This window comes from Panthera onca, chromosome B1, assembly GCF_046562875.1.
Source record: "Panthera onca isolate mPanOnc1 chromosome B1, mPanOnc1 haplotype 2, whole genome shotgun sequence".
NCBI classification, from domain to species: Eukaryota; Metazoa; Chordata; class Mammalia; order Carnivora; family Felidae; genus Panthera; species Panthera onca.
In genome coordinates, this window is record NC_138342.1 from 44,635,326 (window position 1) to 44,661,368 (window position 26,043).

General features: G+C 34.9%; 1 protein-coding gene across 8 annotated transcripts in view; it reads left to right on the forward strand.

Annotated features, from left to right (window-relative positions):
• Positions 1-26,043, forward strand: part of EXOC1 (exocyst complex component 1) — a 68,281-nt gene that overhangs the window by 1,151 nt on the left and 41,087 nt on the right. For 3 of the 8 annotated variants that reach the window (XM_081795514.1, XM_081795517.1, XM_081795515.1), the window contains exons 2-10: positions 3,437-3,570; positions 10,016-10,146; positions 12,967-13,126; positions 15,994-16,014; positions 17,538-17,725; positions 20,237-20,464; positions 20,683-20,815; positions 21,671-21,780; positions 22,529-22,582. In XM_081795514.1, the coding sequence (XP_081651640.1) occupies positions 3,447-3,570; positions 10,016-10,146; positions 12,967-13,126; positions 15,994-16,014; positions 17,538-17,725; positions 20,237-20,464; positions 20,683-20,815; positions 21,671-21,780; positions 22,529-22,582 (1,149 nt within the window). In that variant the 5' untranslated portion in view covers positions 3,437-3,446. The remainder of the gene's footprint in view (positions 1-3,436; positions 3,571-10,015; positions 10,147-12,966; positions 13,127-15,993; positions 16,015-17,537; positions 17,726-20,236; positions 20,465-20,682; positions 20,816-21,670; positions 21,781-22,528; positions 22,583-26,043) is intronic. The other 5 variants (XM_081795518.1, XM_081795520.1, XM_081795519.1 and 2 more) reach the window with 3 other exon arrangements.

Here is a 26,043-nt window from a genome sequence, read left to right on the forward strand (position 1 = left end):
ATCAGTATTTGCTGAATAAATAAGGGTGCCATAGTGCTTTTCATTATGCCTAGCTCCTTTATGAGGTATAACCAGTCCTCTCTTGCTTTACACTTACCTTACACTCAGTTGTTGATTTTGTCCAAAGAGGGATGGTGTGGTAAACGTTGGCCACTATCAGCCACTCATTTGACCAGTTTTTATTATTCAGTTCAGGTTATCTCAAGAGGTACTTGCTGACTACGTAAGAAAGAAGACAGAACCTTGCTGGAGCACCTCTTCCTCTCTCTTTCAAGAGAGTTCTTGAGATCTCTAAGCTTATGATCTCATGGACCAATTGGACTGCAAGTGCCTGATTGTTTAGTAAATAGGGAAGTTCCTTAACAATTGAAAGAAGAGATCAGTTTGGATTAAGATGTTTATTGAATCAATTTCATATAAACCATGAAGTGTAATTAGGGTTTGGTTAGATGATATTCCCTGCATGGAAAAGCACCTAAGCAAAGATTTAAAGACTGCACTGAGCAGAGGGCTTGGAGTGGAAGATTTGTATATGGGAACCTTAGGAAAATGTTGAGCGGTGGCATGTTGTGATGAAAGCTATGTTTTAATATTATTTGTTTATCAAGGGTTTGGAGATTGCGGGAGCTTGCAAAGAGATAACCAGATACTGAATTGTTAAATGGACTTGGTTGATGTGAACCTGGATTAGTGTGTTAGCAGTGGGAACAGAAAGGAAGGGTAAATTATATATAGATGAGAAATCAGCAGAACGTGGCAGCAGATTTCGTGCTGACAATGGAGGAGGATAATCAAATATGACAGATTTTGAACCTGGACATTTGCTCACAAATGTGAGTTGGAAAGGGAAATCTTAGGAAAACTATAGTTGTCATGTTATTTGGTGCTATCATTTTGCTTAATTTTGAAATGCCTGCTAGGTCTTTGCCAAGTTCTAAGAATACACAGATGAATAAGGTATGATCTTTTCCTACAAAGAGCTACCTTTAATGTGGGAGAGAATTCAACTAACTAGAAATTATGGTTTGTAAGTGCTATGTTAGCTGAGTAGAGGGGAAGTGTTTGAGAAATATAAAAGGAATTATTCTTCTTGTATGTGTGATTATTTCACAGAAGAGGTGACATTTTAGCAGGATCTTGGAAGAATGGGTTGAAATATTTAGGGGGAAAAGAATACCAGGAAAAGGAAATTGCACGAACAAAGCCCAGAGATAGAAATGTAAAGTGGCCGTTATGCAGTGTATCTTGGACATCGGGTGGAGTAGAGCTTTTAATGCAGTGTCTAGGCCCTAGAACATATTAAGTGATTAGTAACATGGACACAAATTTTTTGTAATAGGTGGAATAGAGGTTAGGATGGGTGAAGATGTAATGAGATGGAGAAGAAAACAATTGGGGAAAATTGGCTTCTATAGCCTCTGCAGGGTAGATGGTGACATCATTTGCAGAGAGGGTGGAGGCTGACAGTAGAGTTGAGAATTGAAGAAGGTGAATAAAGATTTGCAGCACACTGATGGGGAGTAGGAAGGGGTCCTCAAAGGAAGTGTTAAAGGATTGCGGAGCAACACTGAAAGTCTAGCTTTGACTGGATTTAGATACTTGTAATGAATGCAGTGAACATGGACATATGGCCTTCTTGAGTGGTATATGTATCCCATGAGAAGTGAAGAAAAATACAGTTCATGGAAATTGATAAAACATGGTAAACAAGTCCACAGAGTAAGATAATTGAAGGAGACAGTGTGGGTGAATGCTACCTGCAGGCTAAGTGGAAAAGAAATTAAGCTTGGAGAGGCCAGGTAGATGATAACAGGAAGGAGAGGTAGGTCAGAAGACTAGAGGCTAAGATGAGGTGAAAAAGGAATGAAAATTGGAAAATGTGATTTTTTGTGAGAAAAGCAATTTTCTGAGTTGGAGCAGAGATCGAAGTTTCACAGATTGAGTAAAGTATAGGTGATAACCTAGCTTCCAAAAATGGCATCATATTGTAAAAATTCATTCTGTGTCATTTATTTCAAACTCATAATTTCTTCGTTTTCCCATATAAAGGGTGTTAGAAGTTAATTTCCTAAGCAAGCTTACCTGTATGAAGTATTACACATTTACATTGGAAATAGTAATATATACACAAATATATATATTTCAAAATAAAGTTGAAAAGACATTTTTAAAAATATCTAACTTAAGTTGATATTTGAAAAAAGACATTGAGTTAAGTGAGAAAAAGGAGGTAAGTGGAAACCTATTTCTTTATGATAGCTTTATTGAGATATAATTCATATGCCATAAAATTTACCCACCTAAGCATATAATTCAGTAGTTTTTAGTATATTCACAAGGTTATATAACCATCAGTACTAATTCAAGAACATTTTCATCACCCAAAAGAAACTCCTTTCTCATTAACAGTCACTCCCCATTTCTCCTTGCTCCTACCCCTAGCAACCATAAATCATTCTGTCTTTATGGGTTTGTCTACTCTGAACATTTCATGCAAACAGAATCATAAAATATGTGGTCTTTTAACTGGCTTCTTGCACTTAGCATAATATTTTCAAGTTTCATCAGCGTTGTAGCATGTATCAGTATTTCATTTCTTTTTAATGACCAAATAACATTCCAATGTGTAGATATTCATTTTGTTGTATCAGTTCATTAGTTGGTGGATATTTGAGTTGTTTCTATGTTTTGTCTATTGCGAATAATACTGCTATGAACATATATGTACAACATTTTGTGTGGATGTATATTTTCAGTTCTCTTGAGTATATACCTAGGAGTGGAATTGCTGGATCATATCGTAATTTTATATTTAACTTTTTGAGGCACTGCCAAACTGTTTTCCGAAGTGGCTGCACCATTTTACAATCACCAACAATGTACGAAAGAGTTCCTTTTTCTCCACATCTTTACCAACACTTGTATTTTTAATTTTAGCCATTCTGGTGGGTATAAAGTGGTGGGTAGATACATATTTGATTTTGGTTTGCATTTACCTAGTGGTTAATGATGCTGAGCATCTTTTCCTGTGCTTATTGGCCATTTGTGTATTTTCTTGGGAGAAATGTCTATTCAGATCCTTTGCTCAGTTTTTAATTGGGTTATTTTTTTTTATTGTTGAGTTATAAGAGCTCTTTATATAGAAAATTTATATTCAAAAATTGAGCATGGGTTTTTTTCTTAAAAAAATTTTTTTTGTATCATAGTATTTGCTAAGCACTTCTAAAGATTTTAAAGTTTGATAACACTGGTTCTCTAATTTCCTTTCCAAACATAAAGCTTTTTATTTTTATGGTATAGGTATGTTGATGTATTAAATCATTCTTCCTATGCTTACTAGCTATAAATAAGATCATTTTTTAAATTACAAATGGGACAATGAAGGACAGAATGATTTTGAGAATAAGCTTAATATCTATACTCTCAATTTTTTTAGCTGATTAAAAATGACAGCAATCAAGCATGCGTTACAAAGAGATATTTTTACACCAAATGATGAACGCCTGCTGAGTATTGTCAATGTCTGCAAAGCAGGAAAAAAGAAAAAGAACTGTTTTCTGTGTGCCACAGGTGGGTATTTAGTAAGAAAAAGCTCTTGTTTGGCATTCTTTTATTGTTTTAGTCCCTAGGGGACTTTTCCTCCTTGTTTTTAAAATTCTCGTTGTCTCTATAATTGGAAAAACTGTTGGGCCAACAAACTCATTTTTTTAAATTGTCTTTAATTAAGGGGCGCCTAGGTGGTTCAGTCAGTTAAACATCTGACTCTTGATTTCGGCCCATGTCATGACCTCACACTTCGTGAGATCGAGTTGAGTCGGGCTCTGCACTGACAACACCAAGCCTGTTGGGATTCTCTCTCTCCCTCTCTCTCTGTTCCTCCCTCCCTCGCTGCCCCTCACTGCCCCCCCCCCCCAAAATAAATAAATAACTTTTAAAAAATTGTCTTTAATTAAATATTGAGTAGATACCAAAAAATCTATGCCATATATATAAGGTGTGAAGACTAGCCATACAGTGAACTTGTGTGCTCACTACCCAGTATAAGAAGAATATTACCATTACCTTTGAAGTGTCCTGTGTGCCCTTTCCATAAAAAAAAAAAAAAAAAAAAAGTTGTTTTTTGTTTTTTGTTTTTTTTTGAGAGAGAGAGAGAGAGAGAGAGAGCACATGAGCTGGAGAGGGGCAGAGAGAGAGAGGGAGAGAATCCTAAGCAGGCTCCAAGCTGTCAGTGCAGAGCCCAATGTGGGGCTCAAACCCATGAAACCATGAGATTATGACCTGAGCTGAAACTAAGAATCCAATGCTTAATCGACTGAGCCACCCAAGCATCCCCTGTGTGCCTTTTCCTAATCCCATTCCCTTTCCTCACTTATTAAGAGGTAACTGGTATCCTGAATTTTGGTTTAGTCTTTCCTTGCTTTTCTTTATCATTTTACTATCTGTCTGTATTTGTTTGTAATCTCAGATAACATATTGTTTAGTTTTGCGTTTCTTTGAAATTTGCATGAATTGAATGCTAGTGCATATATTCTTTTGTGACTTTTTCCACTCAGCATTGTGTTCATGTTCATGACTTTTATTTCCGTTCTTTCATATAACCATAATTCTTTGATTTTCACTCCTATGAGTGTTCTACTCTATGAGAGTACCATTTATTTATACATCCTACTAGTGATGAACATTAGGTTTGTTTTCAGGTTTTACTGTTTAGACAGCCCTTCTGTGAGCATCTTTGTCCTTGTCTCTTAGTGTATACAGGCAAGAAGTTTCTAGGGTAGATACCTAAATGTGTGATTGTTGGATTATAGGTATGTGAATGCTCAACACTACTGTACTACCAGATTTTTTTCAAAAGTAGTTACACTGGCTTTCAATCCCACAAGCAGTGTGTATTTTGTGTTCTTTCCCCACATCCTAGCCAAAACTTGGCTTTGACAGACTTAAGCGTGTGAAATATCTCATTGTGGTTTGAAATTTCATTTCCCTGTTAATAATGAATTGATGAATTAAATCTTTTCATGAGTTTATTGGCCACTTACTTTCCTTGTTTTAGAAATTTGTCTTAAAGCCTTTTGCTCATTTCTCTCTTGTGTTGGTTGTCCTTTTACTAATTTGTACAAGTTCTATATATTTACTGATTTTATGTTGGTTATATGCATTCCAGTTTGTGCTTTGTGTATTAGCCTTTTATGATGCCTTTTAATGAAATTTCTAAGTTTAGTAAAATCAAATCAATCTGATCCTTTATGGCTTCCGCTTTTGTTTAAAAATTTTTTCAATGTTTTTGAAAGAGAGAGACAGACAGACAGAGCACAGGCAGGGGGAAGGGGGAGAGAGAGGGAGACACAAAATCCAAAGCAGGCTCCAGGCTCTGAGTTGTCAGCAGAGAGTCCAACATGGGGCTTGAACCCAGAAACTGTGAGATCATGACCTGAGCTGAAGTTGGATGCTTAACCAACTGAGCCACCCAAGCGCCCCTCAAATATAAGTGTTTAAAATATACATGTATGTGTATGTGTGTGTATGTATATATGTGTGTGTATGTATGTATGTGTATGTGTGTGTATGTATATATACACACACATACACATACATACATACATATACATACATACACACTTCCCTGGAGTAATAAAAGTATTCTCCTACACTGTATTTTAAGATTTTTATAATTTTGGGGCACCTGGGTGGCTCAGTCGGTTAAGCGTCCGACTTCAGCTTAGGTCATGATTTCACAGTTGATGAGTTCGAGCCCCGCGTCGGGCTCTGTACTGACAGCTCAGAGCCTGGATCCTGCTTTGGATCTGTGTCTCCCTCTCTCTGCCCCTCCCTGCTCACACTCTGTCTCTCTCTCAAACATAAACATTAAAAAAAAATTAAAATTTTAATAATTTTGCCCCTCATGTTTTAGTTTTTAATTTACCTGTGTCCGTGTTTGTAGTGATGAATGTGAGTGTGCCTATTTCTGGGTTCTCTTTTATATCTGGTTTTTATTTTGTCTTGTTTTGATTGTTTATTTTTCCACTTATTTTAGAATCAATTTGATAAGTTCCAGATTTTGTTGGGATTGTAATTAGAATTGTTTTGAATATGTTGTTCAGTTCGAAGAGAACTTGCACTTTCATAATATTGAGTCATTTTGTCAATGGACAGGGTGCAGTTCTCCATTTATCTAGGTCTTCTTAATGCCTTTCAATAAGTTTTAGCGTTTTAAAAATTCTTTTTTTAATGTTTATTTATTTTTGAGAGGGAGAGAGAGTGAAAACAGGGGAGAGGCAGAGAGAGGGAGACACAGAATCTAAGGCAGGCTCCTGGTTCTGAGCTTGACAGCCTGACGCAGGGCTCGAACTCACGAACTGCAAGATCATGACCTGAGCTGAAGTGAGATGCTTAACTGACTGAGCCACCCAGGCGCCCTAGTTTTAGAGTTTTAAAAGGCTTTCAAGAAGTTGTATAGTTTTAAATGTTTTTCACCTATGTTGTATTTATTCCTAGATTTTTTGATACGATCATAAATAATAATTTATTAGCATTAATATATTTTTGAAGTTTATTTTGAAAGAGAGAGAGAGAGTGAGCATGCACATATGAGCAGGGAAGAGGCAGATAGAGGGTGAGAGAATCCCAAGCATGCTCCATGCTGTCAGCCCCAACTCCGGGCTGGATCTCCCAAACTACGAGGCCATGACCTGAGCCAAAATCCAAGAGTTGGATTCTTAACTGACTGAGACGCCCAGGCACCCCAGCATTAATACATTTTTAAGACTTTAATTTTTTAGAGCAGTTTTAGGTTTACAACAAAATTGAGGAAGGAGGTACACACATTTCCCTATACCCCCTGCCCCCACATATGTTTGGCTTCCCCCTTTATCAATACCACTGGCAACATTGGCAATAATTTGTTACCAAGAATGAAGCTACATTGACACATTATAATCACTCAAAGACCATAGTTTCCCTTAGGGTTCACGCTTGATGTACATTGTATGGGTTTGGACAAATGTATAATGGCATGTATCCACCATTGTAATGTCACAGAGTATTTTCACTGCCCTAAAAATCCTGTGTGTTCTGCCTGGTCATCTCTCCCCCAGCCCCTACCCTTTCCAACCACTGTTCTTTTTACTGTTTGCATGGCTTTGCCTTTTCTAGAATGTCATATAGTTGGAATCAGATACTATTTAGCCTGCTCAGATTGGCTTCTTTTACTTAGTAGTATGCATTTACATTTCCTCCATGTATTTTTATGGCTTGATAGCTCATTTCTTTTTAGCACTGAATAATATTCCATTCCTGAGTGTACCAGTTTATTTATCTACTCACCTACTGAAGGATATCTTGACTGTCAATTTGACAATTATGAATAAAGCTACTATAAACACCCATGTGTGGATTTTTGCATGGACCTAAGTTTTCAACTCCTTTGGGTAAATACCAGGGAGTATGATTGCTAGATCATATGGTAAGAATGTGTTTAGTTCTGTAAGAAACCACCAAACTCTCTACCAAAGGGGCTGTACTGTTTTGCAGTCCCACCAGCAATGTTTGAAAGTTGTTCCACATTTTTGTCAGCATTTGGTGTTGTCAGGTTCTAGAATTTGGCCATACTAATAGGTGTGTAGTGGTACCTCGTTGTTTTAATTTGTATTGCCTTGATGAAATATGGTGTTGAGTATCTTTTCATATGCTTATTAGTTATCTGTATATCTTCTTTGGGGAAGTGTCTGTTAAGGTCTTTGGCCATTTTTTAATCTGTTTTTTGTTTTGTTTTCTTGTCAAGTTTTAAGACTCCTTTGTATATTTTGGATAACATTCCTTTATTAGATGTGTCTTTGGCAAATTTTTTTTTTTTTTTTGCAGTCTGTGGCTTGTCTTCTAATTATCTTGATGTTGTCTTTTGCAGAGCAGAAGCTTTTAATTTTATTGAACATTAATACATTTTATTTTTATTTTTATTTTTTTAATTTTTTTTTTTTTTAACATTTATTTATTTTTGAGACAGAGAGAGACAGAGCATGAACGGGGGAGGGTCAGAGAGAGGGAGACACAGAATCTGAAACAGGCTCCAGGCTCCGAGCTGTCAGCACGGAGCCCGACGCGGGGCTCGAACTCACGGACCGCGAGATCATGACCTGAGCCGAAGTCGGCCGCCCAACCGACTGAGCCACCCAGGCGCCCCAAACATTAATACATTTTAAAAATCATTTATTGTTAGCATCTAGAAATAATTGGTTCTTTATGTGGATTTCTATATCTATCAATCTTGCTAAACTTTCTTATTAATTCTAATAATTTGTCCATAGACTCTTTGTAAATAGTGATATTTTCTTCCTTCCTCTATAGTCTTTATATTTTTTATTTATTTTTGTTACTTTTGTCTGCTGGTTAGGACCATCAATACAGTGATCTCAAAGGGATTATCATATATGATAATTGCGGTTTTTTTGTAGCTATCCTTGACGGTACTAGGGAAGTTCCCTTCTATTCCTGACTTCTTACTTTTTTTCTTTTTGATTTTTTATCATGAATGGATGTTCAGTTTTATCAAATGCTTTTTCAAATCATTGAGATTATCATATACTTTTCTTCCTTAATTTGTTAGTGTGGTGAGTAATGGTACTTGGTTTTTCAAATAATAAATTGAGTTATTGGAGTAACCTAACTCAGTGATGATGTACTATATGCCATCTATTATAGCATATATTATTTTTTTATGCACCACTAAAAAATGCTGCAATATTACTTCGATTGTTAAGACATATTCTGATTTCAGAGATGTTAAAATGTGGGAAAAAATGTACATCTCACACTTGGTAAAATATTATTTTTTGTATATGCCCCTGGATTAAGTTTGCCAATGCAGTATTTATTCATAATTATTTGTACATTTGTAGTTATAAGATTTTTCACCCATGTTCATTAGTGACATGGTCTTGTAATTTTCTTTTGTATACTGTCTTTGGCCTTGCAACCAAAGTCATAAGGTAAGTCGGGAGTGTTCCCTTGTTTTTTGTACAGTGGAATAGTTATGTGCATTTGGAATGTTTCCTTGGAAAGCTTGGCAAAAGATACCAGTAAAACTGTGTTAGACTAAGTTTTGGGGGAGAGATTTTTCACTTCACTTTCTTTAGTGGTTGTAGATTTTCTATTCTTAAGTCATTTTTGGTAATTTACATTTTTTAGAGATTTAACCACTTCATCTAAATTTTTTAATGTATTGGTATTCACTCCAATCCATCCAGTATTCTGCTGCTAGAGTAATTTTTAGAAACAAGTTAGAGCAGGTCATTTCCCCAATTAAAATCCTCTAAGAGCACCCCTACAACCTCAGATAAAGGTCCTTTGTGATCTGAACTTTCATCTTTTTTGGTAACTTTGTTTCCATCCACTTTATTACATGTATAATCCGTATGAACTACTTATTGTTCTCTGAATTGGTGTTATGCTCTTTCAAGCCCCTTTGGCTTTATGTATGGCAGTCATTCTTTAGAGCTTTTTTTCTTTAAAAAGTTTATTCATTTATTTTGAAAGAGAGAGAGTGAGCACATGTGTTCAGGAGGGGCAGAAAGAGAGAGAGAAAGAGAGAGAATCCCAAGCAGGCTCTGCACTATCAGCATGGAGCCCGATGTGGGACTCGAACTCATAAACTGTGAGATCATGACCTGAGCCGAAATCAAGTGTCGGATGCTTAACTGACTGAGCCACCCAGGCACCACTAGGACTCTTTTTATCTACCTCATACTCTTCCTTCAAAACTGGTCTGAAGCTTTACTTCTCAAGGAATCTGCCTCTCTCTGACCCTGTCGTCTGAGATTTAGATGTTCCTTTGATACTTTGTGCATCCCTCAGTCATAGCGTGTGTTAGGAAATACTACTCCTAACTCGTTTAACATAATATATAATACTGGTTTAGTATCATGTACAGGCACCTGACAACTGTATTTGCAATGAGTAAATGAATGGATGAAGAATAAGTGAGTGACTATTTCTAGTGAAAGTATGTTTTACTCAACAGTGACAACTGAACGCCCCGTGCAGGTGAAGATGGTCAAAGTCAAGAAATCTGACAAAGGCGATTTCTACAAAAGGCAGATTGCTTGGGCCCTTCGAGACCTTGCTGTGGTAGATGCCAAGGATGCTATTAAAGTACGTTTTTCTTAGTTCTTTGACCTGTGTTCAAAAAGTGTCTTTCATCTTATAACATAGTATTATGTCTTCTAAGATGACCTACATTTCTTGTTTTGTGACCCTCTGCTCTACCAACTAAGCCGGAATTAGTTTAAAATGTATCATTAAATCTTTCATTTCCCACACCTCAGTCTCAAGCAACTAAATAAAAACGTATGTATGTTTCATTGTTTTTACTTTTTTTGAGCTACAATTATGTTTGTGCACAAGTTATGTAAACTGGAGCAAAATAACTAGGTGTTTCTATATTTAGATTAGATTATAGATTTATATAGATTTATATAGATTATATATTTAGTATAAAGTCCATATATAAGTACACCTTTTAAAGTGTCGTGTGAGTGGGTTTTTAAAAACCTTCATTGTTTTGGTAAAACTTAGTTCAAAATGGTGTGTAATACTATAACCAAAGTGAATCTTTCTTAGTCTTCACAAATTAATGTAAAATCATCATCTGAGGCAACCAGGCTGGCCTTTTGAGACCATGTTTTCATATTTGTGGCTCAAGTAAAGGAAGCAATAGTGAGTTAAACACCTTATTTTAAGGAACTTAAAGACTAAGATATAAGAATGTAAATATTACACTTCTCACTTAAGCCACACTCAAACTTTAAGAAAGTTGAATAAGGTGACAGTCATGTGAAAGGACCACATTTATTTCCGACAAGTCAAGGCTTTTCACAGCAATACCCTTTTTTCAAAAAAACCAAGCGGAGCTCTTCTGGTTAAGTTAGGTTTTCCTTCCTCCTCAGCCTCTCTAACCTTGCCCCTCATCTTCCTCTGCAACCAAAGGCACCTCCAGGGATCTGGGAAATGTTTTGTGATGGGCTGATAGCAAGGCTTACATTAATGTAATTTCAGATGCCCTTTGATTTAACCCTTCCAGTCTCACACATTTATTTTTAAAAGGTCCAGAGATATAAAAGCTACCTCCGTAGAGTAATCCAATAAAATAAAAGTCTGACTTTGTCCTTATCCTGGGACAGACTTCTGGGGAACTAAAAGCTGGACAAAATGACAGGCAGTTGAGTCAGGTGCAAAATACTTTTTAAATGAAGCAAAAACAATTTCAGGGGAGCTTCATGTATCTAAAATATGCAATTCAGAATTCAGATTTCTAACATATGTAGAGAATGCCTTTCTATAAGTATTTTAGGCACAGTGGGCCATTGCTTTATCCCTAAGGGGCACCCAAAACACTTCAATAAACTATTTAATAAATTCTGTTACCATGGGAAAAGATCAAGAGTAGAGACTTTTTTGGTAGGTTTCTGGTTAAGAGAAAATACTGTAAGGGCTTTTTAGAAATGCGTCTTTATTAAAGAGGCTTTTTCCTTCAATAGTTTTGCACTTTATAACCCCATTGACTTGCATAATTCACTAACATTGCTGATGCTTATTTGAATGCTTTCTCACAGCTGATGCCTCATTGCTCGCTTTCTTAATGGATTTTTTTTTTTTCATTTTATGTAGGCACCTTGGCGTGTGTACACTATATATGGATATAAAACATAAAATTTTTATACATAGCCTAACATTAGCCATTTAGTGTCACACATTGATTTGTGTGAGTGTTGCCACTGGAGCACTCAGCTTCTTTTATGGCATTATGGGAAATATTCCCAGGGAAGAGATCATTTCCCATCAAGTTTTGGATTAGTTGCCAATACTCTTAGGTTTTTTTATAAGTAATAATGCAATTACCTCTTCATTATAAATGCCAATTTTTTATCTTTTGATGCTCCAATTCTGCTTATTGATCTAATTAGTAGTTCCATGCTTCCATAATGCTATTGTTGTACCAGCTCAAGTCCTGATACCTAAATTATCCCAAGTTTTCACAGTGAAACTCTGATATAACTTCACTTACCTTTTAGGCATTTATTTACATTTTGTCCTTTCGTAAGTAACACTTTGAATTAATTGAATATTTTATTATCTTCTCGTAGAACATTAAGAACATTTGAATCTATTTTTTAATTCCTTGGATGTGAAGAACAGCATACATCCATATGTTTTCATCTTTTATATGACAGGTGATTCTACATTCAAGGGAGAAATAGTAGGCTGGTATGAAGTCACTGCTGCAATGAGGCTTAAGAAATAGAGAGAGCATGGTGCACTTCTCTCACAAGAGTTGAGTTTCTTTGTCATTCGAAAGAACTTCCAGGCTAACCAGAACTTTCTATTTTTGAGGCACCTTTAATTATTCTCTGTTTTCAAAATTGAGAACTGAATCAGTCCATGCTTTTCATCTCATTTGTTCTCGGAAACCACACTGGGATGTAGATTGTACTTTTTCTCACATGTTGTGTATATAGAAGATACTTTCTTTACGAAGGATTTAGTGTCAAATTACAGTTATGAATAATAGTGCATTATCAAAGCATAGGTATGACTCTAAAACCCCATAGGCAATTTAAAAAGAAAAATTATGACCACATCAAAATTGGAGACCATTGTCACCTCATAGACTAGGAAGCTGGGACACAGAGCTTTACCATCTTAAACTTCCACTCATATACTTCAGGGGCATAGGAAGGAAATTACTAAAACACTGTTGTTTTTTTTATCCAGCTTCTTTTGGGAGGTAAACAAAGTTTTTCCTATAAATTGAATTCTCTGAATCATTCTCTGTAAGTCATTTGGCTGATTTTTAATGGTGATTTTTTTTCTTTAAGAACAGCTTCAGCTTTTCATTTTATTGAATGTCAATTTTATAATAATGAAAAAGGGATATGACCAAAAAACAATATCTTTTGTATATTTTTATTTCAGGAAAATCCTGAATTTGATTTACATTTTGAAAAAATATATAAATGGGTTGCCAGCAGCACTGCTGAAAAGAATGCATTTATTTCATGCATTTGGAAATTGAATCAGCGATATCTCCGGAAGAAAATTGATTTTGTCAATGTTAGCTCACAGCTCTTGGAAGGTAAAGTGAAATAAAAATGTATATGTAAAATCAAGTATATCTACAAGTGTATATATAATTTGACATTACTCAAAATTATTAGAACACTGATTTACCTTATATTGCGAAGGAAATGAAAAATAACTTTTCTTATTGCATAAGTGATACTTATTCATTATAGAAATTGATACATTAACTAAATAAAAATCACTTATAAACTTAATCCTCAGAGATAACTGCTGTTAGCGTTTTGTTAGTCTTCTAATGTTTTTTCTATGCATGTTTAAAAACACTTTTAAAATAAGGAAATTCACATTCTGTTTTCTAACATACTTTTTTTTATAATGAACATTTTTCATGTTATTAAATACATTATTTTTAGTGGTACCATAGTATTCCATTTCATGGATATACCATAATTTATTTAATCATTTATTTTAAAATTTCCAAATTTTGCTTACTTTAAACAGCTTTGACATGAATATCCTTGTAGCTGTATTTTTGTGCAGAGTGTACTTATAGTAATCAAGAACACAACTTGAGTCAGACTGGGCTTAAATCCTGGTTTTGTTACTTACCAATTATGTGACCTTAGGTTATTCTATGTTTCAATTTTCTTTATCTCAGAAATAGAGATAGTAATAGTATCCTCCCTGTAGTGTTGTTGTGAGGACTGAGTGACTTAACATATGAACATGATGAGAACAATGTGAGGTATATAGTAAGTGCTCAATAAATAGTAGCTATTATTATTATTATATTATCAGGGTAAAATTCTTAGACATGAGTTAAATAGGATATTTTTGATCAGTGTTTCTTCAGGGATGTTACTATGGATTATTTTGTGTTATAAGACAAAAACTCTACTGTTACGTATTAAAAGTGTACAGTAAGATTTTATTATTTTAAAATTTCTTTCATAAAGACATAAACATTGTAAGAACATGGTTCTCTATGCTTTGGGGATACAATTTGTGTTGTATTCTTTATCTCAAAGAAAGCAGTTGAAATAACAGCCAGTATGCAGGTCAAAGTTGTTTCTCCTCTTTATTGATGAAAAAACAGATTTGTCCTGCATAATATATATTAGAAAGAATATTTAGATTTGTCCTAAGCTATATATTAGCATTTTAAAATAGGACCTTCATTCTGTTTGGTTGAAACATCTGAAGTAGCCAATATTCAACCATTTTGACCTATTAAAAACAGCAGCTTCAGATGCTTCAAACTGTTCATTTACTTAGCCACTTGCCTCTGTCTTTTCCCTATTCTGTTTTACTTCTTCCTTTTCTGTTTGACTGTGGATATTTCCTCTGAAATATAGTACTGTATTCTTTCCCAACACTTAGTAATTAGTAAGCCCGTTACTGGTTTCAGGTTTGATGCTTGAAACTGGCAGAGGCAAGTCACATCTGTTAGGTCTTGTGCTACGCCCACCAGTAGGGCCCCTGTGTAGGAGCCGGCAGGGCTGGCATCTCACCAACATTAGACCCCAGTGTCTTGGCAGTTGAGTATGTTGAGGGAATGACCATCAAGAAATAGATGGTAATTTTTCATTCCTTGAATAGTGGTTTAATTTGTTTTGAGTGGCATTTATTTATTTATTTAGCCATTTCAGGTTGAACAATTTGATGAGGGAATGATTTCTATTCTGTTTTTAATTGTTGTGTATCTCCAGAAGTTATTCATTGCCTACGATGTGTTTTAAACCAATACATTTCATTGAGGCAATGGTATGGGAAAATATGTATGCTACCTGGTTTCCCTTATTAAGAAATATTACCATAATCAGTGAGAAGAATATTGCTGTTTTTTAGAACGAAGTGTCTAGCTTTTTAAAAAAAAAAGGCGTTTAATTTTTTAGGGCCTAAAACAGTGTAGACATTTTCATATTTATAAAAGTTATCCCTAATTCAGATCAGTTTTAGGAATACTGTGAAGATCCTTAAGGATCTCATTTTGAAAATCATTTCCTGTAAACCAATTAACTGTTGCTTTGGTTTAGTGGAGTTCAGAAAATATCTTTTATTAATGTTTGCACACTTGTTTTAATGTTTTAAAGAATTTTTAAATCATAGCCGTTGATTCCCATTAAAATAATAAACGTGTCTAAGCTTTGGATGATATTAGAAAACAAATAAGAAATTATCACCATCTACTTTTAAGAGATAAATAATCATCCAAGTAAGATTTCATTGTGAATTCTAGCAGTGTTGACTTTAGTGGTTTTTTTATTGGTGACAATTGAACGTTTATGCTAGTAAGTGGGGCTTCTCAGCAGAAGGTTTTTAAAGGAGGATTTTGTTAGCAGTTGAAGTAGAGTCAAGTTTTTGTTGGCTTTTTCTTTTTCATTATTATAACCAGATTTTTTAAAAAAATCTTTGACTTGAATCCTGAAAAGCCAGTTTGAACTGATATCTCATGTGGTTTTTTAAAAAATTGTTCTAATCTCGTCTTTTCTAACAGTGTTTTATGACTAATCTATTGTGAGGGAATGTCTGGGTAAAGTTTTTGGGCCTTGAGTGAAAATAACTAGACTAAATGCATGAGTCACAGCTGACCTAAAAATAATTCCCAGGAAATGATCTATTTCCCAGTTTTCTCCAAGGACTAGTCAGTGCTATGTCTTAAAAGAGAGAAAATAGAAAGATAAATTTATTTTTAGTCAATATCAGAAAAATAATGAGGGAATTAACTCTGGAAATTTAGCTTCTATGGATCTTTTCACTTTGTAGTTGATTTGGACATTGTCTTTTAAACTTCAAGGTATCAGAAGTTCAAATGAAATATGGGTAGTATTTAAAAATTTTAAACCTGTATACTTTTCTACCCAGCTAATATTCTTTGCTTACTTTCCTCTGCTTTTTTCATACCTTTTTACTCTCCAGAACTGCCTAAAGTTACAGAAGGTGCGTAACACCTTTTCTTCTTATTCTATTCCATATATTTTTACTACTTGCCATTGTTATGTACTGTTGTTTGCATATTTTATGAAATTGTGCATAGGGACAAGTTTATTACCACAAAATCCATATAGTAATAAAATTAATGATAGGATTCATTATTGACCTCCAAAGGACTATTTCATGGAAGAGAAAAATGCTTCTGAAGCCGTTATGATCACTTAAAATATTTGTTTATTTTAAATATCCACTTGTGTAAGGAGCTGTACAGAATGATTTGGGCAGTTCCTGCCCCCTAGTGGCTAATAAACTGTCAGATATGACAATTTAGCATTTCTACAGTGAACTAAAATGGACTTGTTCAGAGGACAAGGAGCTAAGTGATGCCTGTCTGAAGAACTTATATACTGTAATCTGTAATTGCCTGTACCAAAAGTTTTATTCCCCTCCTTTTTTTTTTTCTGGGACATTATCTAAGTCTGCCAAATTATTTTTCTTAGGAGTAAATCATTTATTACTTTGAATTGGTTGTTTTTTTCTAGAACAAATTAACATATGCCAAGTCATGCTGAATATAAATATTCATTTTCATACAAAATAATGAATATTTAAAGTGTCCAGAGGTTGTGATTTAAATTGTGTCCCGTTAAGTTTATGAAAATCAGTAGCTTTATTTAGAGTTTTATTTGAGAAGTAAAAAAAAAATTTTTTTTCACTTTACCTCTCCTGACCTCAAGCTTTACATAAAATTCCACTAGCTGACTGTATTTTGTCAAAAAATTGAATTAGAACATTTATCCAGAAGACATCTCACATTTCACCTCTTGGTCTTTTGTTAAGACATGAAGACCATTTAAATTTTTGTAATTTCAAATAGCCATATTATTGTTGCTCTTGTTCCTACAGACTTGTTGAGAATGTTTTTATACCTGATCTTTAGAAATTTTATCAATGCATATGAAAATTTTTTAAACAAAGAAAAGGAAAATTCAGTTAATATTTTCAATACCCAAAATGTGAATGCATTTTTCATTTCAATTAAAATTTATTTGAAAAAAAAAAAAACATAATAAGGACAAAAAGAACAGAAGAAAAATGTTACCCAGGGGAAAAAAAGGAAAGGAAAATTTTTTTTTATGTGTCCTATATTCATAATCATTGTTTTATTAGTGCAACAACCACCTCACATAGGAAAAATAGATTGGGCACATGTTTTGTTTCTGGTTTTGTATTTATTTTTTTTAGTTTAATTATATTTGGGGAAATTGTACTAAAGCCTGTTCTAACACTTACAAGTGAGTGAATTAGACTGCATGCTTTGTATTTGTTATAATAATTGTTATAGTAAACATTATATTAACATATGCAGTCTTTCATAAAAATAAGAGGTTTTTTTTTAATATTCTAAATCATTTTTTCCTATTTTTCAGCCATTAAATGTGACCTGTGCTTATAACTGACTATAAGTACCATGTTACTGTCCTTCCTACTTTTTTACTACTTAATTTTTTATTTTTACCCTTTTAAAGAATCTGTTCCAAGTGGAGAAAATCAGAGTGTGACAGGAGGTGATGAAGAAGTAGTAGATGTTTACCAAGAGTTAAATGCAAGAGAAGAGCAGGATATTGAAATAATGATGGAAGGCTGTGAATGTGCAATCTCTAATGCTGAGGCCTTTGCAGAAAGGTTGTCCAGAGAGCTACAGGTGCTAGATGGGGTAAGACTTTTTTACAGTCTGTGAGTGAATGATGTGTAGTGGATTGAGAAGACTGGGGATGTTCAAATTCTACTGCCTTAGTACTTAAGCCTTTATAATGTGATTATTGCCATCTTTCTCTGTAAGCCCATTACCAGATGCCATGTGTCTCACTGTTCTTGTTCAAAAGACAGAAGCATTCCTATTAGTCAGGCTAGTGAAGGTAGTTGGCTGAGGTTCAGGATTTGGGGGTGGCTCTTGACATGAAGTGATGGAAGTAAAAAGTAGCCAACCAGAAACAACTTGGGGGTTGCTTCCCCCCAGTCTCTGAAACACCACAGAACAGTCCAGTGCAAAAGAGTAGCATTTTTGTGGTTTGGAAAAAAAATAGGTACAAATTAGAAATAGAAAAATTAGGGGCACATGGGTGGCTCAGTCGGTTGAGCATCGGACTTCAGCTCAGGTCATGATCTCACAGTTCACGAGTTCAAGCCTCGCATCAGGCTCTGTGCTGACAGCTCAGAGCCTGGATGGAGCCTGCTTTGGATTCTGTGTCTCTGCTGCCACTCATGTTCTCTCTCAAAAATAAATAAACATTAAAAAAAAAATAGAAAAATTAGGTTAAGATAAATCATTTCATTTACCCAAAAGGAGCAGAATAAGTGTAGTGAAAACAAGAGAGCCAGGGAAAAAGGGTGTTTGGCTGCTCTGCTAAAATGTTTTAGGATGGCTCTTTTTAATTTGCATGCATGGTTTCTGAGTCAATAAACTAAATGCGCATCTTTAGAAAGTAAGGAGCTAAAAGATATAGCTAAAAATAACACCACTAATGTGAGAAAAATCTAACAGAAGACCATGTGGTATTTTTTGTTTTGTGTACACAAAGTAAGCATTTAAGAAAAACCCTCAGAGAATGAGGAATATTTTAAAAGCTTAAAGAATTTGGGCATTTTATATATGAAAGGTACAAAATTTATGAGATTACATGAATAGTCCAAGTTTATAAAATTCACTTGAAGCAAAGCCTAGAAGAAACTTCAAGATGTTAAAGTGGAAATTGTCCTGGACAGGTTCAAGCCCCAGGTCTGCTACTTAAGAGATATATTCGATGGCTCTGTACTCTGCTGACTCTTACAGTTGGGCTGTACTTATAGTTGAATTATTATGAATAGCTTATAAAATAATATGTGTGAAATTACAACATATCAACTGTGGAATGAAATTCTTTTCATCCTTGTCCAAGTTTTTTGCTCATACCATGTTACCTGCTTTCTTAATGTGGCTTGGTGGTTTATGTTTTTTCTTTTTTTTTCTTTTTGTAATGTTTGTTTATTTTTGAGAGACAGAACATGAGTGGGGAAGGGGCAGAGAGAGAGAGGGAGACACAGAATCCGAAGCAGGCTCCAGTCTCTGAGCTGTCAGCACAGAGCCCAACGCAGGGCTCAAACTCACAAGCCGTGAGATTATGACCTGAGCCGAAGTTGGACGCTTAAACTGACAGAGCCACCCAGGCGCCCCTGGGTTTTATTTTCTAATTAATATTGCATATATGTTCCAAGTTATCATATTGTTTCCAATTTTATTTTGGATTTGACAGCTTCCATATTTCAAGAAATTTAGAATCGATTAGTCAGAATCACTTAGAAAACAATGATAAGGGGATGGTGGTTTGTTATTGTTTTGCCCAGGGAAAAAAATATACAGTAGTTGCAAATGAAAGAGAAAAGAGGGGCGCCTGGGTGGCTCAGTCAGTCAAGCAGCCCACTTCAGCTCAGGTCATGATCTCACAGCTCGAAGGCTCGTGAGTTCAAGCCCCACGTTGGGCTCTGTGCTGACACCTCAGAGCCTGGAGCCTGCTTCCGATTCTGTGTCTCCCTCTCTCTCTCTGCCCCTCCCCTGCTTGCTCTCTGGCTCTCTGTCTCTCTCAAAAATAAATAAACATTTTTAAAAAATTAAAAAAAAAAAGAAAGAGAAAAGAAAGACGATAGAAGGAGCTATCTTATGGATATATAGTCTCTGGTCATGTGGTCTTATGGTTGTGGCTCTTCCACATTCTGTAAGTACTAATTGTACTATAGTTATAGATTAGTTCTGTGTATCCTCCAAAGACTGGTATACCACTGCTACCCTCTTGACCAAGGTATTACACAGGTGATTATGCTTTTTTTTTTTTAGCATTTTACAAAAATGTTAAGAAGTATAAAAAATTTAGCTAGTGGAATTGGAAGAAGTGTCAGAACTGGGAATATATCAGCACTGATGATACATTGTGGGACAGAACCCTACTTGTGAAATCTGGGGAAATATAAAATACTGAGGCATGGTTCCTAACCTTGATAGAGAGGCAAGTGTATCTTCTTGAAATACTGTGTAAAACGTAGAACATAAACTTAAAGTGATAAACTAAAATAAATGCATAGATATATACCAATCTGTGTTACTCAGTTGTCAAAGGGATTTAGAAATATTTCATCTTAACGCTTCTTTTATACGTTCAAATAATAAGAGTTACTTTTGTTTTTCACTTTGTAGGCTAACATCCAATCAATCATGGCCTCTGAAAAGCAAGTGAACATCCTGATGAAGTTGCTGGATGAGGCTTTAAAGGAGGTAGATCAGATTGAATTGAAACTGAGCAGTTATGAGGAAATGCTCCAAAGCGTAAAAGAACAAATGGATCAGATCTCTGAAAGCAACCACCTAATTCATCTTAGTAACACTAATAATGTAAAACTCCTGTCTGAAATAGAGTTTCTGGTGGTAAGTATGTTTGTAGATTGCCACCACCAACAAAACAAAAAATCTAATGATAATATATAAAACCCATTTGTAAAAATTTTCTAATTTCTAATTTCTAATTTCCTTATGAGAATAGGATTTAAAATAATTCCAAAGACTTTATGATAGGATTGAATAGCATCTTACCTATAAATTTCCCAAAATTACATGTGCAGATGGTACATTTACATATATTCCAGAACCACATGGACTTGGCCAAAGGTCATATAAAGGCCCTTCAGGAAGGAGATCTTGCTTCCTCCAGAGGCATTGAGGCCTGCACCAATGCCGCAGATGCCCTTCTACAGTGCATGAATGTAGCTCTTCGACCAGGTAATGTTCATTAGAAATGACAAAATCTGACCAAGAATCTGAGACTAAGCCTGTAACTTGGTATAAAGTTTTGACAAGAAATACACGAGGCAAGTGGTTTAGGGTGACTTTAGTATTAGCTCCTCAAACAAGCTTCCCTTATTTCCAAATATGTTTCTGTTGGTACGAAAAACTTTTTCATTTCAGTTCCTCTGACCATCAAGGACTCTAGTTAACACATGATTTTTCTTTAGTACAGTCTGTAGAAGCTAGCACAAAGTAGATACTTTGATTAGACCAGAGAGCATGAGGTTTTGCTAAACCAGTGGCTCCAAAACTTCAGTTTGCCTCAGAATCATGGAGAGGGCTTGTTAAAACACATATTACCAGGCCTCACCCCCAGATTCAGTAAGTCTCGGCGAAAGCCCTAGATTCCACATTTCCAACAGTTCCCCGATGATGCTTGGAGAACCACTGTGTTATATTTTTTTCTCTTGCTTTTCTTTATAAAGCATACAAATAAACCAATAAAACTTTGGGTTCTTCAAAACTGCAATTCAGATACTATTATAAATGTGTTCATTGATGGGGCACCTGGGGCTCAGTTGGTTGAGCGTCCCACTCTTTGGGCTCATGTCATGATTCCAGAGTCATGAGATCAGGCCCCATGTCGGGCTCTGCACCAAGCATGGAGCCTACCTAAGATTCTCTCTCTTTCCCTCTGCCCCTCTCCCCAGCTCACACTTGAGCTGTCTCTCTTTCTCTCTCTCTAAAATAAAAAAAAATTTTTTAAGAAAATTTTTAAAAAATGTATTCATTGAAGATCAGAGAAATCTTTTTACACATTAAATCAGTCAAGAAATATTCTGATTTCAGGCCATGACATGCTCCTGGCAGTCAAACAGCAACAGCAGCGTTTCAGTGATTTGCGAGAGCATTTTGCCCGGAGACTGGCCAGTCACCTCAACAATGTTTTTGTTCAACAGGTAATTTTATTTTATTATTAAAACTGGCATGTTTCTGTAGCTACTTAATATATTACCTTAAACTTAAATTTCCACAAAAATATAATGTGTTTAATTGGGATCACAGTATAATCCTTCACAGTTTTATTTGATTTAAGATTTTTAAATAAGACTTTTAAGTATTTGCTCATAGAAGTACATTGGGCCTCAACTGCCTCCTTAGGTAGACAGTCTAGTTCCTTCAGCTAAAACTTTCTGATTCTAGAAATCAAATGACAATGCTTACTTGTTACATATACATTTAAATGTTCTTATTTATAAAAATAAGTCCAAACTTATATGTTTACTGCTTGGCCTATTTTATTTTTCAATATTTTGAGGTGAGAACCAGGACTTGATTTGGTAGTTTAAATGTTTCATTGGCTCTATGTATTTATATATATGAGGAAAATGACTATAGCTCAGTTGTAAATTCCATTTGATATAATTTTTATATGAAAAAGGAGGTTATAATTAAGGTTGTGGCAATAATACTACTTTTAATAATATTAAGAGTACCTTAAAGGGATTTGAACAGAGGGTATTTTAATCTGCCATAATAAAATAGGTTTCTTATGTTTTTCATCTCTTATTAGGGTTATTAGACAAAAAAAAAATTAGAGAAATTTTGTTTGTCAAGAAATGCTGTCTGAAACATTGTATTCTTATTTTGTTTTCACTTTGCAGTATTCTAAAACAATTGTATTTACTATATTTTATTTCCACTTAGTTTACTCAGGCCCTCCTTCAACTCTATAACAGGTCCTACTTTCTTTCGGTGCCTGTGAGTACATCAAATTTGGCTCAAGCTTCTCTGATTCTTTTTTTTTTTCCTCTAAAGTTTGCTAAACTTAACAGCAGCAGAATCTTTATAGATTATAACTTTACTGACTTAAGCTGCCTGTTAACCATATTTATAGCAGGTTTTTCATGTCCCACAGTCAAAAGTTTATTTTGGCCAAAAAGGCATTTAATCTCATTCTGCTTGCCTTTCTTCCTGTCATTCTTTCACTCATTCACTCCTTCATTTATTTAGAAATCATTTACCAGGTGATTGGGATGCATACCAGGCATCTACTTGGGATAGACGAGAGGCTAATCCTGTCCCAGAGTAGCTCACAGTCTAGGGAAGGGAGATACACATATACTCAGGTAGGGTAAATGTCCTCATAGCAGTAACATATGCAAACATAAAGGAAGACCTCCTAGCTAAGCATGTGAGGGAAATATTGGGGAAGACTCTCTTAACATTTCATTTGACCTGAAAAGTATCAAGAAAAAAGTAAATCCAGAAGTCACATAGTAAATACTAATCACATTTTTCTTACATTAGTATTTCAGTAATACCTATTTCTGCACAATTCCATAGTTTTTAAAAATGACATTGTTGATAGTGATGTTATCCACATTTGTAGATGGTATTGGAAATACCAGTAGGTAAACAGTAGTCCTTTCTACACCCTTAATTGTTTGTTGTAACATGCAGTTATTTATGATTTTGCCTCCTTGCCTTATAAACTAATGGCTTTGTTTAATATGAATGCTTCCAGTTCTGAAAATCTAATGTGTATTGTTATATGTGAGTGATGCATGTTGAAAAAAACAGAATGTTGCAACCACCTGGGATATGCTGAAGAAAGTGGAGGAGGAGGATGTCCCAAGTATAGAAAAGAGACTTTCTGTGTGTTGAATTCAGTGCATCAGGTCACCTAGCAAAAGAGTTGGGAAGTGGGTATCTCTATTCCTAGTTGTAGAACAAACTAACTGGGAAAATTTGATTACCATATTATAGTACATTTCTTTGTCAATCACCAGGTTTTCACTATGTGCCTATTAAATACTTGCTGAAGTCCACATGTAAGAATAAGAAATGGCTCCTAAACTCGAGATGTTTATAAGGAGTCATTAAGACTAATGTACTTAAAGCTCTATAGCAATGCGTATATTAAATTGCTAATTGTATGACTACATATACATAGTTTGTGTATGTGTGTGTGTCTGTGTGTATATATACATATGTATATATATATGTATATATGTGTGTGCATATATATATATATATACATATATATATATATATACGTGTGCTAAAGGTTTAATCAAAAGTGAGGTTACTGAGAATTTAGTCAGATATGACATCATGGATAAGATAACACTTGAACAGAGTCTGTGCAGTGAAGTTTTTGGCAAATGTGTATATATTCAACATGTGTAACTTCTGTACAGAAGAATACAATAATCTGTTGATCACATGACAGTAATATAAGATCATTGATTTCCAGTCTTTTTAAAATTCATGCATCAGTAAAATTTAAAAAAATAAAACTTGGAGATTTATCAAGTCACCGATTTTTAATTTTACCAAGTAAATACTTTTAAAAAGAAATCCTGACACCCACTTTCACTATCTTTTTATCTTGGCACTAAAAAAAAGACTATGATTTCAGACTTCTAAAATGAATACATTTCCCTTTATGAGAAACTCTCTTCTATCCTTTTGTTTCTTAGTGTTGTAGGCCAGTGAAAAGCATCTGCGCATCTGGGAATCATTGATCCAGAGGATTCTATCTGTGATGCAACTTTCGTATTAGTACTATCCACATGGCTGTATTTTAATGAAACTTGAAATGTTATTCTCTTCTTACTATATATACATATATAGTCATATTTTTAACAACTAACTAGATTCTTTTGGCTCTTCTAGATCTTACACACTCAGCTTCCATTGAAATTATAGACTCTTACCCATAATTTTTACATTTACTAGGGATTTGTGTATTAAGATATTCAACTAGCGAATTAGGTCAGTTACACTAATTAGGATTTTGATATTGAAAAACAGGCAATCAAATTAAGGCTAGTGAAATTGAGGAAATAGTTGCATCAAATGTATGTCCTTTAAAAAATTCTTTTGGTTGTTTTTTGAAATATTTGGCTTGAAAGGATAAGTGCTCTCTGCTCTTCTTTGTCCCCTTTGGGTCCACAGAGACCTCATAATTGTGTACATTGTCTTTTGCAATAGGGTGAGAAATGATTATGCACTGAACTAAAAGTACAATCAGGAAAGAGGCTCCTGGTGGCACAGTCGGTTAGGCTCAGATCTCTGCTCAGATCATGATCTCATGGTTCGTGAGTTTGAGCCCTGCATTGGGCTCTGCACTGACGGTGTGGAGCCTGGTTGGGGTTCTTTCTTTCTCTCTGCCTCTCTCCCGCTTGTGCTCTCTCTCTCTCTCTCACCTCTCTAAAAGTAAATAAATAAACTTAAAAAAAAATTTTATAAGTACAACCAGAAAAACTGAAGTTGTGAGGGGTTTGCTATATGCTTAAGTTTGGGAATTTTTCTTCCAACATGTATTTCTAGAAACATCATAATGCTAAAATAAAGCCTGTAAAATATATCACCAATATTCAATTCATTTCATAAAAATTGTTCCCTTAAACATGTTTCTTCTCAATTTTCTAAACATGGGTTAATGATCTATAGTTAAAAGCTTAGAAAGAATTATGATTATTTAAGATCAGTTTTTGTGGTATTTGTTGGAACTTTGTTCAGATTTTTTTTTCTTTGAGAAAACAAAAATAAACATGCCATAACACAGAAAGAAAGAGTTCCCAAATCTTGAAAATTTATTCAACACTTAACTTGAGTGTATCATTTCTGTTTGAAAGTCAGTATAGTAAGTGGTTAAGAGGAGGACGGTGGAGCCAAACTTTCTATATTCAAAACCCTGACTTTGCTACCTCCTAGTGGGCTGACCTTGGGCAAGTTAATTAACCTCTTTGTTGGGGCGCCTGGGTGGCGCAGTCGGTTAAGCGTCCGACTTCAGCCAGGTCACGATCTCGCAGTCCGTGAGTTCGAGCCCCGCGTCAGGCTCTGGGCTGATGGCTCGGAGCCTGGAGCCTGTTTCCGATTCTGTGTCTCCCTCTCTCTCTGACCCTCCCCCGTTCATGCTCTGTCTCTCTCTGTCCCAAAAATAAATAAAAAAACGTTGAAAAAAAAAAAAATTTAAAAAAAAAAATTAACCTCTTTGTGCCACAAATTCCAGTAACATATACACTAATGAAAATTTATGATGTGCTAGGTTTTTAGAAAATATGTTTGTCTTAGATTAATTTGGATAAAGCCTACCATATTATTTTAAAATTTTGTTTATAATAGAGTTTTGGTATTTTTAAATGAGGAGAAAAGTACTTTGCAAGGTTATTATGAACATCAGAATTTGTGTATATATATGTAGAGAGAGA